The sequence below is a fragment of the Nanorana parkeri genome, unplaced genomic scaffold, assembly GCF_000935625.1.
Source record: "Nanorana parkeri isolate BGI_ZX_2015 unplaced genomic scaffold, ASM93562v1 scaffold1221, whole genome shotgun sequence".
NCBI classification, from domain to species: domain Eukaryota; kingdom Metazoa; phylum Chordata; class Amphibia; order Anura; family Dicroglossidae; genus Nanorana; species Nanorana parkeri.
Genome location: NW_017307489.1, coordinates 314,433 through 328,927, shown reverse-complemented (window position 1 = coordinate 328,927; position 14,495 = coordinate 314,433). Strand labels below are relative to the sequence as shown.

At 44.4% G+C, this 14,495-nt stretch overlaps 1 protein-coding gene across 1 annotated transcript in view; it reads left to right on the top strand.

Moving 5' to 3' along the window:
* The first annotated feature begins 286 nt into the window (after window positions 1–286).
* NAMPT (nicotinamide phosphoribosyltransferase) overlaps window positions 287–14,495 on the top strand; it is a 40,984-nt gene continuing 26,775 nt past the window's right edge. The window contains exon 1 of the mRNA XM_018568627.1: window positions 287–472. Coding sequence (XP_018424129.1) covers window positions 395–472 — 78 coding nt within the window. The 5' untranslated portion in view covers window positions 287–394. The remainder of the gene's footprint in view (window positions 473–14,495) is intronic.

Here is a 14,495-nt window from a genome sequence, read left to right as displayed (position 1 = left end):
CGGTGAGGAATTGAAAGATCACACCACTTTCATTTCTTCTACTACCGTAACAAACCGATCCGCCTATTCACTAAAACCGAAACTGACAGCAGCAGGCAGATCTCGGGTGGGCGTAGCCTGACCACGTGCTGCTAGGCGAATCCTGGTGTGTCGAAATCAACCAATGAGAGGCATGTACGGCTGCCGATTTGACGTCACCCCATTGAAAGATCCCCCACCCCTTACAAAAAAAAGCCGCTCCGTGTCCGAGCATCGTTAAGCTGAATAGGTTTGGGATAGCGGCCCCTCCCCTTACGTCACGGCAGCCGCCCCGCCTCCCGGCCTGGCACTGGAGAAGGTATAGAAGAACGGAACGCCGCGCGGCTCAGTATTGTTCACAGAGTGCCCGCAAAGCATGTTGACAGTTCCAGGCGCAGTCATGGAAGTTGGGGAACCGCAGTTCAGTATCCTGCTGGCGACCGATTCGTACAAGGTGAGAGCCGCACCGTGCGCTAGTCGTACACTGAAAGGGGAGGACCGCTGCATTCACCTTAAGCAACCCTCCGAGTGTTCACGGCCTGTGTACGTGCAGGAGATCGCTGAGCCCCTGTGATCCGCGGAGGTGACCCGGGCAGGGATGTGTGATGTGAAGGTCAGGTTGGGAGGCCCCGTAGTACACCGGATCGTCTCTGCCTCGGTGCTGTGGGCGCGATGTACAGGCTGCCGGTGCTGATCACTGTCAGTGGAGGTGAGCCCTGTCATTTCACACTGCTGTGTGCTCGGAAGGCGTTCTACATCCGATCGCAGGGAAGAGTGAAGTCATTGGAGGTCTCATACAGTGAGGCAGAAGTTGATGGTCTCCGGGAACATGCAGATCCTTTGTGAAAGTAGCATGTCTCCTCACTCAGGATGGAGGTGATACATAGAGTTCCACATAGGTGACACAGTGACCTCCTCAGTCATTGACCTGTATTGGTGTATTTCCTGGTGACATTGAACAGCTTACAGTGGGAACATAACTCTACATGTTAGAGTGTCATGTGATGTCATACCTGAACAGTGTGATCTCTCCTCATCAGATCTGACTACTCTGTCATTGGTCGATCAAAGCCCAAATTTGCACTTGTGTAGCACAGGAGCCTGCTCAGTGCCCCATGATTTTGTGTGCATTCGAATGATGTGCGCAAACACAATGGAAATAAAAATTGTAAAGATTGAAGCTTCTAAAGGTGCTTGAGCTGCTTTTGTTGTGTATATAGGGCAGCACGTTGCAATGAATGGGCCGCCGTATACTCAACAAATGCACAAAAAAACGTGCATCAACGTCCTATGTGATGGGCTAAAGGAAATTGTACAATAGGATTTGTAACTGGATCTAGGTCACCCATAGACGGATCTTTATTGGCACTGGTGCTTGGTAAGAGCTCTCGATGCCCATGTCACCACGAGGCTGAATCGGCATTAATCCTTTTTATTTAAAGCCTATTTACAGATCAACACATGGAAGCACTTGTGTTGAATTGCAGTGTGTTAGACCAGGTCTGGGCAAGCTCCAGTACTTCATTTGTTGTGGAACTACAAATCCCATAAGGCATTGCAAGAGTCTTGACAGCCACAGGCATGACTCCCACAGACAGATGCATGATGGGGTTTGTAGTGTCACCAGAGCCTGGAGTTTGCAGGTTACAGTGCAGACATTGTAAATGCACTTTAATGAATGAAACAATAGGTCCTGATCTTCATTTTTGTTTAATGCCGAGTACAGCAATGTACAGAGCATCTGCATGTTGTAACACACTCATACAGTGCACTTGTTGAAGAGGTGTGGTTGTATAGCACTACAATATGACCATGTTTTAGGACCAAGTTTCACTTCCATGTTGTGTCAGCATATGGCAAAGTACTTTACATGTGTTCATTAGGAATGGCACCCCAATGTACTAGCGCAATAGACTCGCTTTGCTGTGTGTTGCATACCAAAGGGTCACTTCCTGTTTTTGGCACCTCAGGGTGCTAGTCGGCTTTCAATGGACTGCCTTAGTGCACCATAGAAATGGCCCTTCAATGAATCCAGCACATTGAGGGGAATTCATAAAAACTGCAGCAGACCGAACCTGGCACATTTATTCCCTTGACAGCCAATCTGTCTGTTTCATTTTAAAAGCTTAACTGAACAAACAGATGAGAGAAGCTGATTGGCTGCTGTAAGAAAGCTATCTGCTCCAGTTTTCATGAATCCCCCCCCCCATTGTTACTTCTCATTTATTAACCCTTACTGCTTCCGCTTATTGCATGGGATGCTTTGTGTGTCACATCCTTTTTGAAAACTGAAACCTGTAGCTGTCCTTAGGGTGATTTTGTTTCAGTTCATAGTCATTCATGTGTCGCTTATATTCGTTGTGTTTTTAGATCACTATTTAATGATTTTCTTGTCCAAAACTTGTATAGAGAAGAGTTGGAACCTCCGTCCTGTTTGGTTTTTGTCTCTGTTGGGTATATTCACACAACAGTGACCACGGTCACAAGCACTGATAGCAGGGGTGGACAAATTAAAATGGAATTCAGGATCCAGTCTGTCCAATCCAGTAGCCAGCTGAATGTTTGTTTTTAGGAGTCGGCTCCATTGACGACAACTAGAGAGAACCTCAGAAGTGAGGCATCAGCTGTCATTTTTAAGGAGCATTGGCATCCTGGCTCCTGGGACTTGTCCAGTCCTGACTGATAGTAAAAGGAATTCAAAAGTTTGGTGTTGTCACTGAAGCGGGAACAAAGTCAAATCTTTCAGTGTGGATGTCTATTCTTGTGGCAAACATATAAGATGAGATTTCCTTTCTTTTTGGAGAAATGTTTTTCCTTTTTCTCATGTCTACAAGACAGTCGTTTCTTGGTAACGTGACAGACTGTAAAAAATAAACTCGTTGAGTATGACCATTCCCCTTTCTATCTAAAACTTGAAGAGAATGTTGGTTTAAAATATGCATCAAATTGTGTTTTCTAACCTATGACACTAAAGTCAGGTATACATGTGTCTATTTTTTTCATACAACCCATTGGCTGTACGGAAAAAAAACATATTTCACCATTTACGCTTATGAGTGTGGATGGCCGAATCCTTTGCTGTTTGCATTGTATTCTGATAGCGGCTGCCAGCCACTGTCAGAATACCCATACAGAGCTGACAGCTGATCGCATACTAGCTCTGTTCAGCCAAATATTTTCAAATCAGCTCCTCCGATTAGCTGATTGTGGGATGCTGTGTGGAAGGGTTCTGACAGCGGCACTCACTGTGTGAATTTCAGACGGTTTTAATAGGTTGAACTTTATCGATATGTGTCTTATTCAACCTCAACTACTTAAGTAATTCTGTATTTTGACAGTGGGCCCTGCCGTCTGATTGGATGCAGGCGCTGTTCAGCTGACAACTTCTCAATCAAAGGATGTCAGGTGGGAGCCGGTGTTCTGTCGAGATCTCCAACTGGTGACGTCATATCCCTTGTAGATTTCGACGAGATGGCGCTGGTGCGCGTGCGGCAGCCGTCACAGTTTTTGCAATCCTCGATGACTTCTCCACTTCCCGTAGCTGCGTCTGTGCGGCTTCTAAATTGTCATCAGGTTCTCCAACTCCTGTCAGTGCTTGTGGCATCAGGTTCCCGCGCAGGCGCACATCCGTAGATTGTACAGCTTGATACTGCTCTTGGGTGGCTGCGCAGGCGCACTGACAGGAGTTGGGAGGTCTCGACGAGTTGGAGAATTCGATAGAACACCGGCAGCTGATTCATCAAGAAATTCACTCCATGTATTAACCCGCTTTAGGCCTCATTCACACGAGTGTCTTGGTCCATATAGCATGAATGTATGCACCTGGAACTGGGTGCAGAAGCATACATGCAGCTCATGTAACCCTGTGGAGATGCAGGAGCTGTGCGCTCTCACACTCTGCTTTTTGCAACTCAGAGTTTTGAAAGCTGCACCTCGGACACAGACATGATAAATCCGTGTCCTTACACGATCTATGTGTGGCTGTCAAAAGTTGGAGCTGTGGGAAGCAGCGTGTGAGGGCGCACAGCTCCTGCATCTACGTAGTTAAATGAACTGCCTGGGCGCATGAAGAACCGGTCCCTTACTCTGTATGTGGCAACACGTCTCATGTGAATGAGGCTTAAGTGGCGTATTTCCCCTTGAATTAAAGGGCAGGAATCATGTACAGTATCTTGGTTGTAGTTTAGCCTATGGTTGTGATGAATTGTTGGAAATCAAAGCTATGATGACGCATGTTATGCATGCATTGTGCATTGGTGCCACCAAACAAAGGGAGTTCTCCTGTCAAATTCCATTTGATTAGTGTGGGGATTTCTATAGGCCGTATGCGGAATGTCCTCGCTTGGGGTCACATCACAGTATGCACAGGACCACAATACGCTTTCTTCCCTGCGATGTGGAATAAAGATGGAACATTCTTTTTCCAGATATTATTGCACTGGACAAGTATAGTGTCACTTTTAGCTTGTATCCTTTCCGAATACAAGTGTCTTGTGATAATTCCAGTAGCCACTTGCAGTCAATGGGGAAGCTAGTTTATGGTTCTTCCAAGGCTTACGCTTGCAGTTTCACTTCTGATTAATCAGGAAACGCTATAGCCATGTTATATGATCTTTTGGAATTTTAAGTCTAGGGCAGAGAGCTTCGCCAAGGTCAGTGTTAGAAAAGCATTTGCAACTCTTGTTGGATGTTTCTCTACGTGCTTAAGCTCATTTTGTTTTACTTTGTTGCACTGTTTTCACTATCATAAACTTTCCTTTCAACCGAGTTTCTTTAAAGCTTATCTCGTGGCAATATAAAATGCAAATATAACCAAGGAAGTAGGTTTTTTAAGGTGTTTAATAACTGCATAGTGTGTTTTATGTTAGAAAAGGTGTGTGTGTGTGTGTGTGTGTGTGTGTGTGTGTGTGTGTTTATATATATATATATATATATACACACACACACACACACACACACACACACACACACACACACACACACACACACACACACACACACACACACACACACACACAGTATGAGTACCAATACTTCTCCTCAAGTACTCACAAAAACCAATTACTGAAAAGTACAAAATTAGTTTCATGTGACAGTTTTTTTTTTTCTAAAGCAATGCAGACTAATAATTTTAGTACTGAGGCGTTGCACCAGGGCACGGTTCTGCCACTGACCCCCAGCTGTAGAGGGACTACAAATCTGAGCAATACATTATACAGTAATGCAGAATACCACCAGCTATAGAGGACTACAAATCCCAGCAATACATTATACAGCTATGCAGAATAATACCACCAGCTGTAGAGGGACTACAAATCCCAGCAATGCATTATACCGCAATGCAGAATAATATGAAGCTACATACTGTGTTGGGGTGGCGACTTGATGATATCTCCAAGGTGTGAGGAGGGCTGTGTTGGGTCTTGCGGGCGGGTGAAACACTATAAGCAGCACAGCATGGTTCCCTTGGAGGGAGGATGAAATGTGCGGGTCAGCGTTGTAAACAGGTTCCGCGGTTCACAGGAAGGCTCAGTGTGCGGGCTATCACTGCGGGGCGGGGGTGTGGCTGCGGTGCCATTGACTTCAATGCACCGACACGCCCCTGAACGCAGGGAGCCGGCCGGTTTGCGCTCTAATGCGTTCCAAAGGCAAAACGCTCGAACGCAGACTTTGCCGTGTGAACCCTTACAACAGACAGGAAGCTGTAGCTGAATGCTTTTCTTATATAAATTTTATGTCTCAACTCCTGCGTAGATCTACATGCTGTGGTGAACGCAGACACTGCTCTGTGTGTTAGCGGATGCATTTTGTGGGGAAAACCGAATAAAGAATAACCTGGACCGATTATCATGTGTATAGATTTGCTGGGATGCCCTAAGGCCTCATTCACCATACGCCGCCCTACGCTCACCCGCCCTGCACGTCCGTGCGGGTGTCTGTACTCGTACGTTGACGGGATGGATCCTGTCTGCGTTCGAGCTGGGACACCCACACCCGTACGGGCCTGCACTTGGGGTGAGCGTAGGCAGCGTATGGCCGCATACTACCATAGAGAAGGACGGGAGCTGCGTACTAATCACACGCAGCACCTGTCCTTTGGTGGAGCTGCCCGATACAGCCGTGCACGCAGCACAGAGCTGTACGTGCCGGTCTTTTTTTCATGTGTGACTGCGGCCTAAATTTATTTTTTTCTGAGGCCTGTTCTTATTTGCCTCTGGTAATTTAAAAATGTTGTTTAATCATGACATTGCATTTCTTAGGGTTATTCAGCACACATGGGAGACAATAGTAATGTGTGCTATACAATCATTAGATGCCAACCAGGGCTTGTCAGTACTGAGTCACTCCGGAATACTAGTTCAGTGTAGTAGGGTCACTATGTGTTTTCCTGGTATGAAGTTTCTGTACTTTACTACTAGTTTTCTACCTAGTGAAGATGTAGTAATGTTTGCCTATTGGCTTGAAGCCTGACAGTCTGAACATTTATCTCTTTATAACGCTTAATGCACCTTTTTATACTATTGACATTGGCTTAAAAATGATGATGCACGTTTGTTAAACCGATTAAATCAAACATCTATAATGTCCACATTAACAACATACCTTGCCTCTTTTGACTGATGAAACTCCAATAGGTACGGAAGTATATATTTTTGTCTTTATCTATGTTCCTTTCCTCATTGAGAGTGAAGTGATAACGTGTCTAGTCATTCACATTGCCCCTTAAAACATACTAGCTTGTGGCATTTAAGGACAAGTTTGGGAGTTGCTCAGCAGCCATTCAAGCTGAATTAGTAAGGACATTAACACCTGGATTAGATTGTTAACTTGTTTACTCCTGTTTGTGACTCGCATGCATCACTATTTGCTGAGACAGGAGCTTTGTTGGGTACTTGAAAAGGAAACCGTAATTTTCTGTCATACTTTTCACTTGCTCCACTTAAAAGAACTATGGGGGTCAGTGTTTTCCCCATAGTTCTCATAAGGGTCACGGGAGGACATAAACTAGCGTCCTCCCATGACCCAAAACTCAGTATATCGCGAACTACAGCTCACGGTTTACTGAGACCGCCGCAGCCGGGACGGATCCCGACATTACTGTTGAGATCCACCCAGCTGCGTGAGTGACAGCGGGCTCTGCCTATCTAGAGGCAGAGCCAGCTGTACCCGCCCCATCCCCCGTCTGTTCCTCCAGTCAGCGCTGGAGGATCGGAGAGGGGGAATCCCTGCAGGGATCCGTGAGTGACGGTCACTGCTCTCTGCAGGGAGATGATCGAGAAGTGAGCGAGTGACGGTATGTGTTCGCTCACTTCCTGATCTATTGAGCCGACATGTGACAGTTTCATTGCCACACGTCGACTCGAACTATGGGGATGAATAATTTTCACTCATCTCATAGTTCTCCTTCTTTTTTTTAAAGCTGAAGTTTAATCTGCTTGTATTTTGCCTTCCCTGGTTTCTCCACCCCACACCTCCTTTAGGATTATGGTTAAAAACAATTTTAAGCATAAACTTTTCTGTTTTCCTTTTTAAACCCTATTTTAGACCCAGTGGTTCTCTGTGCTTCTCTATCCAATGCAGGCAGATCATGGCAGGTGGGAGGGCCTGTACTTGGCACCCTGAAAATATCACAGCCCCCTACATTACTCCTTTTTAAAGGTCCTCAGCCCCATTGCGAGCAGTGGGCTGGCACTTGGGAAGAGTTATTCAAATAGCAAAATGCCTTGATGTGTGAATGCCAGTCTGGGGGAGTGGGTGCTCCTAGGCAGATTGCCTACCACCCTAGATAACACCCACACGTGATGCTGATCTTCCATGATTAAAAACTAAAATCCAATGAATGAAAGGGGTGTGCCAGGGATAGTCAGGTTAGGGAGAGAAGAGATGAAGGTGGACTTTAACTTGCTGCATCGTCTAATGCACTCTGAGGAGTTCAGTGAAGTCAGAGTAAGCATTTTCAGTACAGGAGAGGGATCTCTACAACTGTGCAAGACTGAAGGTTTAGCTTTAATATTGATTGTTTAGTTTCCCTGAAACTCCAACGATGCAGTGGATTGGCCAGCTATCACAGAAGAATAATGCCAAATGTTGGTATTCCATGCTTCAGTGGATTCTCCACAATGTAGAACTTTAATGTCCAATTTTTAGAAGGGCCCAAGGCCGACCTTTTGTATCGTCAAGTAGAGGGCCACATTTAATCTTTACCTCTGCTTTACCCTGTTCATGCTTTACGCAGTGCCCAAAGCCTGGTCAGGGCTGGAAAATCCAGGGTGCAAGATGGTAGCGGTCATGCATATAACAGGGATAACCCCCTTCCACCAAGTTCCAACATCGGGTACTTATCTACTCCATTTATAGACTGCTGCCTTATCCCTTATTGTCTGTGTTGGTGCCAGTAAAAGAAGTCCCATCGTTGGTGTCAGAGGGCGTAAAATAGGTCCTCATCTGTGTCGGAGAGTAAAAGATGTCCCATCGCTGGTGTCAGCGTAAAAGTCCAGTTCAGAAGGCAAAAGCTTGGCAGCGGTTGAAATGTGAATGCAATGTGTATTGTTTTCTGACAATTTAATCCATAGATCTTGTAGTCTTCTACAAAGGAAACATTTGCTGAGATAAATATAGGGGCAGCTATTGCTGACCTTTCCTTCAAGAATATGATCTCTGGCTAAGAACTTTGTGAGTCACTGACCTGGAACAGTCATGTGAATTAGAATGTCAGAGTAAAGTCAGAACTACATCTTGTTCAAAGCATTGAAGCCACTGGGTCAGAATTAAAGGCAGCTAGCTGGTCAGCAAGGGCAGCCTGCACATTTCCAGCCCAGGTTTCCTTTAAGGCTGCAAACAAGTACATTTTAGGTTGGGTATCCCATGTACACAGTGGGGGGAATGTATCAAAGCTAGAGCAGATTTGCACCGCAACCATCAGCTTCTATCTTTTTCAAATCTCAACTGAGCAAACTGAAGAGAGATGCTGACTGGTTGCCGTTGGCAACTTCTCCAGTTTGTCCCAGTTTTGATAAATTCTCCCCAGTATGTTTTTTTTTTTTTTTTTTTTTTTTTTATAGCCCAACTCCAGCTTTAAATGTTGGTTTGGATAGAGCTGGGAAGGATTAGAACGTCTGTAAATTATTGCCGTCTTTGTGTGTTTTATATATGTTGGGAAGGATGCAATGGGATTGTCTCTCCAACAGGAATAAAGGATTCGCTGATCTTGCCTGTGAAGAACGAACCCGGAAGTGCTCAACTCTGAGCACCTCCAGTTTTAGAGTTACTCACAGGCTGCTCTGGCCATGGATGAAGCTAATCGAGCATAGTCTGTGCTTGTTTAGTTTCAAAAGAGAAAAGGGTGGCATTAAGGGGTCTAATAAATGCCTGCTGTCTCCTGAAATAACCTTTCACCTGCATTTATCAGCCCACTTCTGATGGCAATACAATTTTTAATTGAACAAAGAAAAAAAAAAAACTTAAAAAGTAAAGTTTTTTATAAAATATAGGGCTGTTACTGATTAAAATTTTCTTGTTTGATTAATGAAAATTTTTTTTTTTAAAACTATTAATTTCGATTTAATTATAACGCACATAGAGATCCAACTACATTGGCCTATACACATACAACACAGCAATGAAGTAATAATAAAATGAACTAGGATCACACTAATCCAGCACGTTATTAATCTCACGTGCCCCACTCAATATGGCTGCCGCTTGAGTGGGGCAACTCAGAATAATAACGTGCTGGATTAGTGTGATCCTAGTTCATTTTATTACTTCATTGCTGTGCTGTGTATGTATAGAAGTGGATAGGTAGGAGAATCCTCCGCACACCTTGCAGCAGTCCCGGCCTATGCAGAAGATGGTGCTTGTAGTGACAGTCACGGATAGCACCGTGCAAGTACAATGTGGAAAGTGAAATCACCAGCACTCGGCAAAATAATCCAAAATGTCCATTTATTGGACACAAACGTCACAAAGACACAACAGCTCTTGTGTCTTTCTGACGTTTGTGTCCAATAAATGGACATTTTGGATTATTTTGCAGAGTGCTGGTGATTTCACTTTCCACACTATGTGTATAGGCCAATGCCTTGGCTGGCGCTCGTGCAGAACAAGTTTCTTAGTTGTAACAAGAACCGGAAGTCAGGCGGTCACAGAACTCGATAAGTGTCGACAGATCACCGGCCCAAGTGGCTCCGTCGACTAACGAAGGGAAGGGGGGAGGAGTCCGGTGATGTCGCAGACATCGACGTCAGCGGACTCCTCCCCTTCCCTTCGTTAGCCGACGGAGCCACTTGGGGGAGGAGTCCGGAGACGTCTATGTCCGTGACGTCACGGAATCTCCGACGGGATTCCCGGAAGCCGGTGAGTTTTCATTTTTGATCAGAAGAATTTTAATCGATCAAAATTTTTAACGATTAATCGAGAAATTAATCATTAATTTCCGCAGCCCAAATAAAATACCAAAAAATCTTCTAAAGCCCGCCCCCATGTGCCTGCACATATGAATGCAGACGCCCAAGTTGGGTGCACATGTGTACAGTTACTATAATTGTGCCACACTTAATGGGTTTTGCCACTTGCCAGATTGAGAGCAACAATTCTAGTGCCATCATTCACTGTTACCTGTAAACTTATTGAGTGGTAAAGGCTTTTAAAGCATTGCCTATGGACCGTTTTGGGTACCGTAGTTTTTCATCATTTCACGGGCGCGCACCATTTTAAGGCTTGATATATTTGACCACTATTTACCCGATGCAATCTTATCTTTTATATTTTACCAAAAAAATACTTAACTCCAGGATTTTTTTTATTAACCCATGCAGTGGAGCTACCCCCGCACTGCAAGTGTTAAGTGCTAATTTGTGTTTAGGTTAAAAAAAAAAAGTTTTACTCCACCTGACGTTTCGAGACGGCTTCTTAGTCCTTCCAAAGTCTCCCCCCTTCCTCTGCAGCGGTTTAAGGTCTCGTATATCATTATGTCTATTTTATTATTATAATATTATTATTATTTATTATTATTATTATATAGTGTATTGAAGTAGGGATACTGACCTCGATCAAGCAGAGTAAACGTTTCCCTGCTCTGTTTTTTTGTGTTGTTGTTTCTGACATTGGAGCCGCCGGTCGCTGCCAGTCAGAAAAAAAGAAGAAAAAAACAGCATAGGAATGCATAGCTAGATTCCTATTGGCCATTTCCCTGTGAAATGGCCAATAGCAAACTAGCTATTGCACTCGCCCACTGCTGCTGTCAATCAGCAGTGGGGTACCTGAAGTTCTCCATCAGGTCCTCTTCTAATGATTGACAGCAGCAGAGGGCGGGTGCAATAGCCCGCTTGCTATTGGATATTGAAATAGCCAATAGGAATCTAGCTATGCATTCCTATGCTGTTTTTTGTTTTTGTTTTTGTTTTTTCCTGATGGCGGCCGGCGGCTCCGATGTCGGAAACAAAAAACCCAGAGCAGTGAAAAGGTTTACTCTGCTAGATCGAGCAGAGTAAACCTTTCTGGGAGAAAGTGTTTCTCTCCGGGGTGGCCGGTAGTTGCTATCTAATAGCTATCTAACTGTAGCAAAATGACAGCGATGAAGGAGCAACGAAAATAATTTTACTGTTGGGTCGCCCCAACTTGGGCAATTTTATCAAACGGTTGCGGCACTAGAAAGGTTGAGAACCGCTGCCCTAAACACAAACGAGCACTGAACCCTTGCAGTGCAGGGTTGAAGAAAATAATCCTGGAGTTCTTTAAGCTTTATGTGGAGTTCCAATGAATGTATAATACTCCACCTAAAAAGGGGTTAATCAGAATGTTCTGGAAATCACATGGTCTGGATGCTCTGGATTGTGCAATAGAGAATGTGAAGAATGCAGAACTTTTAACTCCTGTTTCCAGAACAACTTTGAGGGGTTTCAATTGACACTCCCTCATTCCCTTTTGCTGCTTTTACTTTCAGTTTCCTTTTTCTATAACTGCGTTTCCAAGAAATGTATCCTGTGACTAGAACTGGGTAGGTCACTGTATATGAAGCAGTTCAATTTAAAGAGGAAGATAAAGAGGAAGTGATGGCGCTACATATGAAAGCTAAACTTTGGCAAATCTGTCACTAGTGGTGGAATCCCCCCATATAAAATGGCCCTCTGTGCTAAGGAAACCTCATGAAATCAGAATAGGGTGTATGCGAAGAGAAAACCTTGCATGAAATGGTACTAAGCAGTATTAGTGACGACTTTGTAGAGGGTTAAGTTGGCCATACACAAAGTTTTCTTCTCGCTTAGCCTGATTCATGGCATGGAAGGGGGAATCTCCCCTGTCGGCTATCGTATTCAATAGGGATGCACCAATACCGACACTAGTATCGTTGTTGATGCCGAGTATATGGGCGGGTACTCTTACTCACCCAAATGCTCCGATGCCTAGCCCGATACTTCCGTGTAATGACTCGCTGCCAGGCTTCCTGATTTGGCCAGCTTCCTGATTTGGCCAGCTTCCCAACCAATCAGTAAGCTGGGCGCCGCGTAATGAAGCTGCACCTGGCTTTCTGATTGGCTGGGAAGCTGGCTTCGTGCTCCCTCATCACCTCATGAGGGAGCATGGAGCCGGCTAACCGGCCAATCAGGAAGCTGGGCGCCACGTCAGTACACGGCGCCCGGCTTCCTAATTGGCCAGAAAGCCGGCTCCATGCTTTCCAGTCACCTAGTGACTAGAATCTTGGGGGCGGCTTCCCTGCTAATCTGGAAGCCGGGTGGCGAGTCATTACAAGCCACCTGGCTTCTTTAATGGGACTTCCGGCATCTGTATTCGGTATCGACGAGTACCGAAAAAAAAATATCAGTACTCTAGCTTGATACCGAAATACTGGTATCGGTGCATTCTTAGTATACAAGCATCCTTGGGAATATAGCTGGTTAAATAGAACTGCAGCCACTGTTTGGTCAACAATTTTTAGCCTGACTGTTACACAAAATGTAAACCCAGCCCTCCTTTACTGCCAGTCTGTTCCACCTGACACCCTTGCCACAGGCAGCAAAGATGCCAGCACCACAGTGCCCTCTCACCGAGGGGAAAACCAGGGTGAGACTGTCAGTGAGAGGGAGAGCCCAGCAGTTGTTTGCTTGTGACGAGGGCACCAATGTTATTTGGAGCTAGTTTTACAAGGAGATTGGCAGTTCTTTAGGTACATTAGCATTCTTATCAATATCCCTTTTTAGTCATGTATGCAGTACACCATCTCCTTAACCACCACAATACCCGCGTGTCCCCTCATCTTCCAAAAAAACGAGATCTCTAAAATGCTCACTTACCACCCAACACCCTTGGGTCTCCACTTTCCAAAGAAGAATTATGGGGGTATTTATACTGCCGTGCAATTTTAGCAGCTTAAAAAAATGCAATAGGCAGTCAAACGCCATTTTGTAGTTTTTCAAAATATTTCTTTTTCTTTTTTATATAGTAACAAAAAACAAAACCGTGGGTATTACCACCAAAAGGAAGCTCTAGCTGCCTTAAAAAAAATGAGTATTGTACCCAAAGGAGTTTAATATCGCATGGCTCAGTAATTGTCAGTCAAAATATCGCAGCATGGAAAACCTGAAATAAGGGCATGGTAAGGAATTGGGTGTAACACTCTGGTATTGAGGTGTTTGCAATATTTATATGTTCGGAACAAGCCGTAAAAGAGTTTTAAAACAAGCCATCCCTGACCTTTTCTAGCTGCTTGTACTGTAAAGTAATTATTTCTCAAATACTCTAAACTTGGTTTCAATGGGATCCTGCACTGGCCAAGATTCTGATGCTGTAGTAAGTAATAGGAAAAAAACTTTCATTGCCTCTGTGAAATTTGAAGATGAATTTCTCCACAATGCCTTTAGCTATAGAGGATAATGAGGTTTTATTTTAAAGTGCTTTCTCTGTTTGTTCAGAATATGTAATTTACTTTAGTGTGGATCATCTAGGCACAGGTTTACTTTAGGGCAGGGGAATTAACCTATTGGAAAAAAAAGAAAAACTAACTCTGAGGAAAAATAATCTTTGCTGCTTCCCACTGCACTGCAAGTGTTAAATGCTTGTCTAGGGGGAGCATACAAAGCAAACTATACCTACCCTATTCCTCACTCCCCCTGGTCCTGCATTGTATGTACAGTAATGATACCAGAGTTCTGCAACCCTCAGATCAGCAAAGTGAAATTGTTTTTAAAGGACTAGTCATGCAGGTAGAAGCCTTTTGGGGAGCAAGGAATAAGCCAAGTATATTTGCTTTTATGTTCTTCCTGGACAAAACAAGCATTTGACCCTTGTAGTGTCGGGGAGCCACACTGCAGGAGTTGTTTTTTATTCCTGTTCTGCTCAAATACAGTTGTGTTTTTCTTACCGCAATACAACATATGAGTACTGTAGACCCTGTCTTAACGTAATATTAAAGGCAGGGCATTTTTTACCTTAATGCATGCTCTGCATTAAAGTAAAAAAATGCCCTGTACATAAGTTCC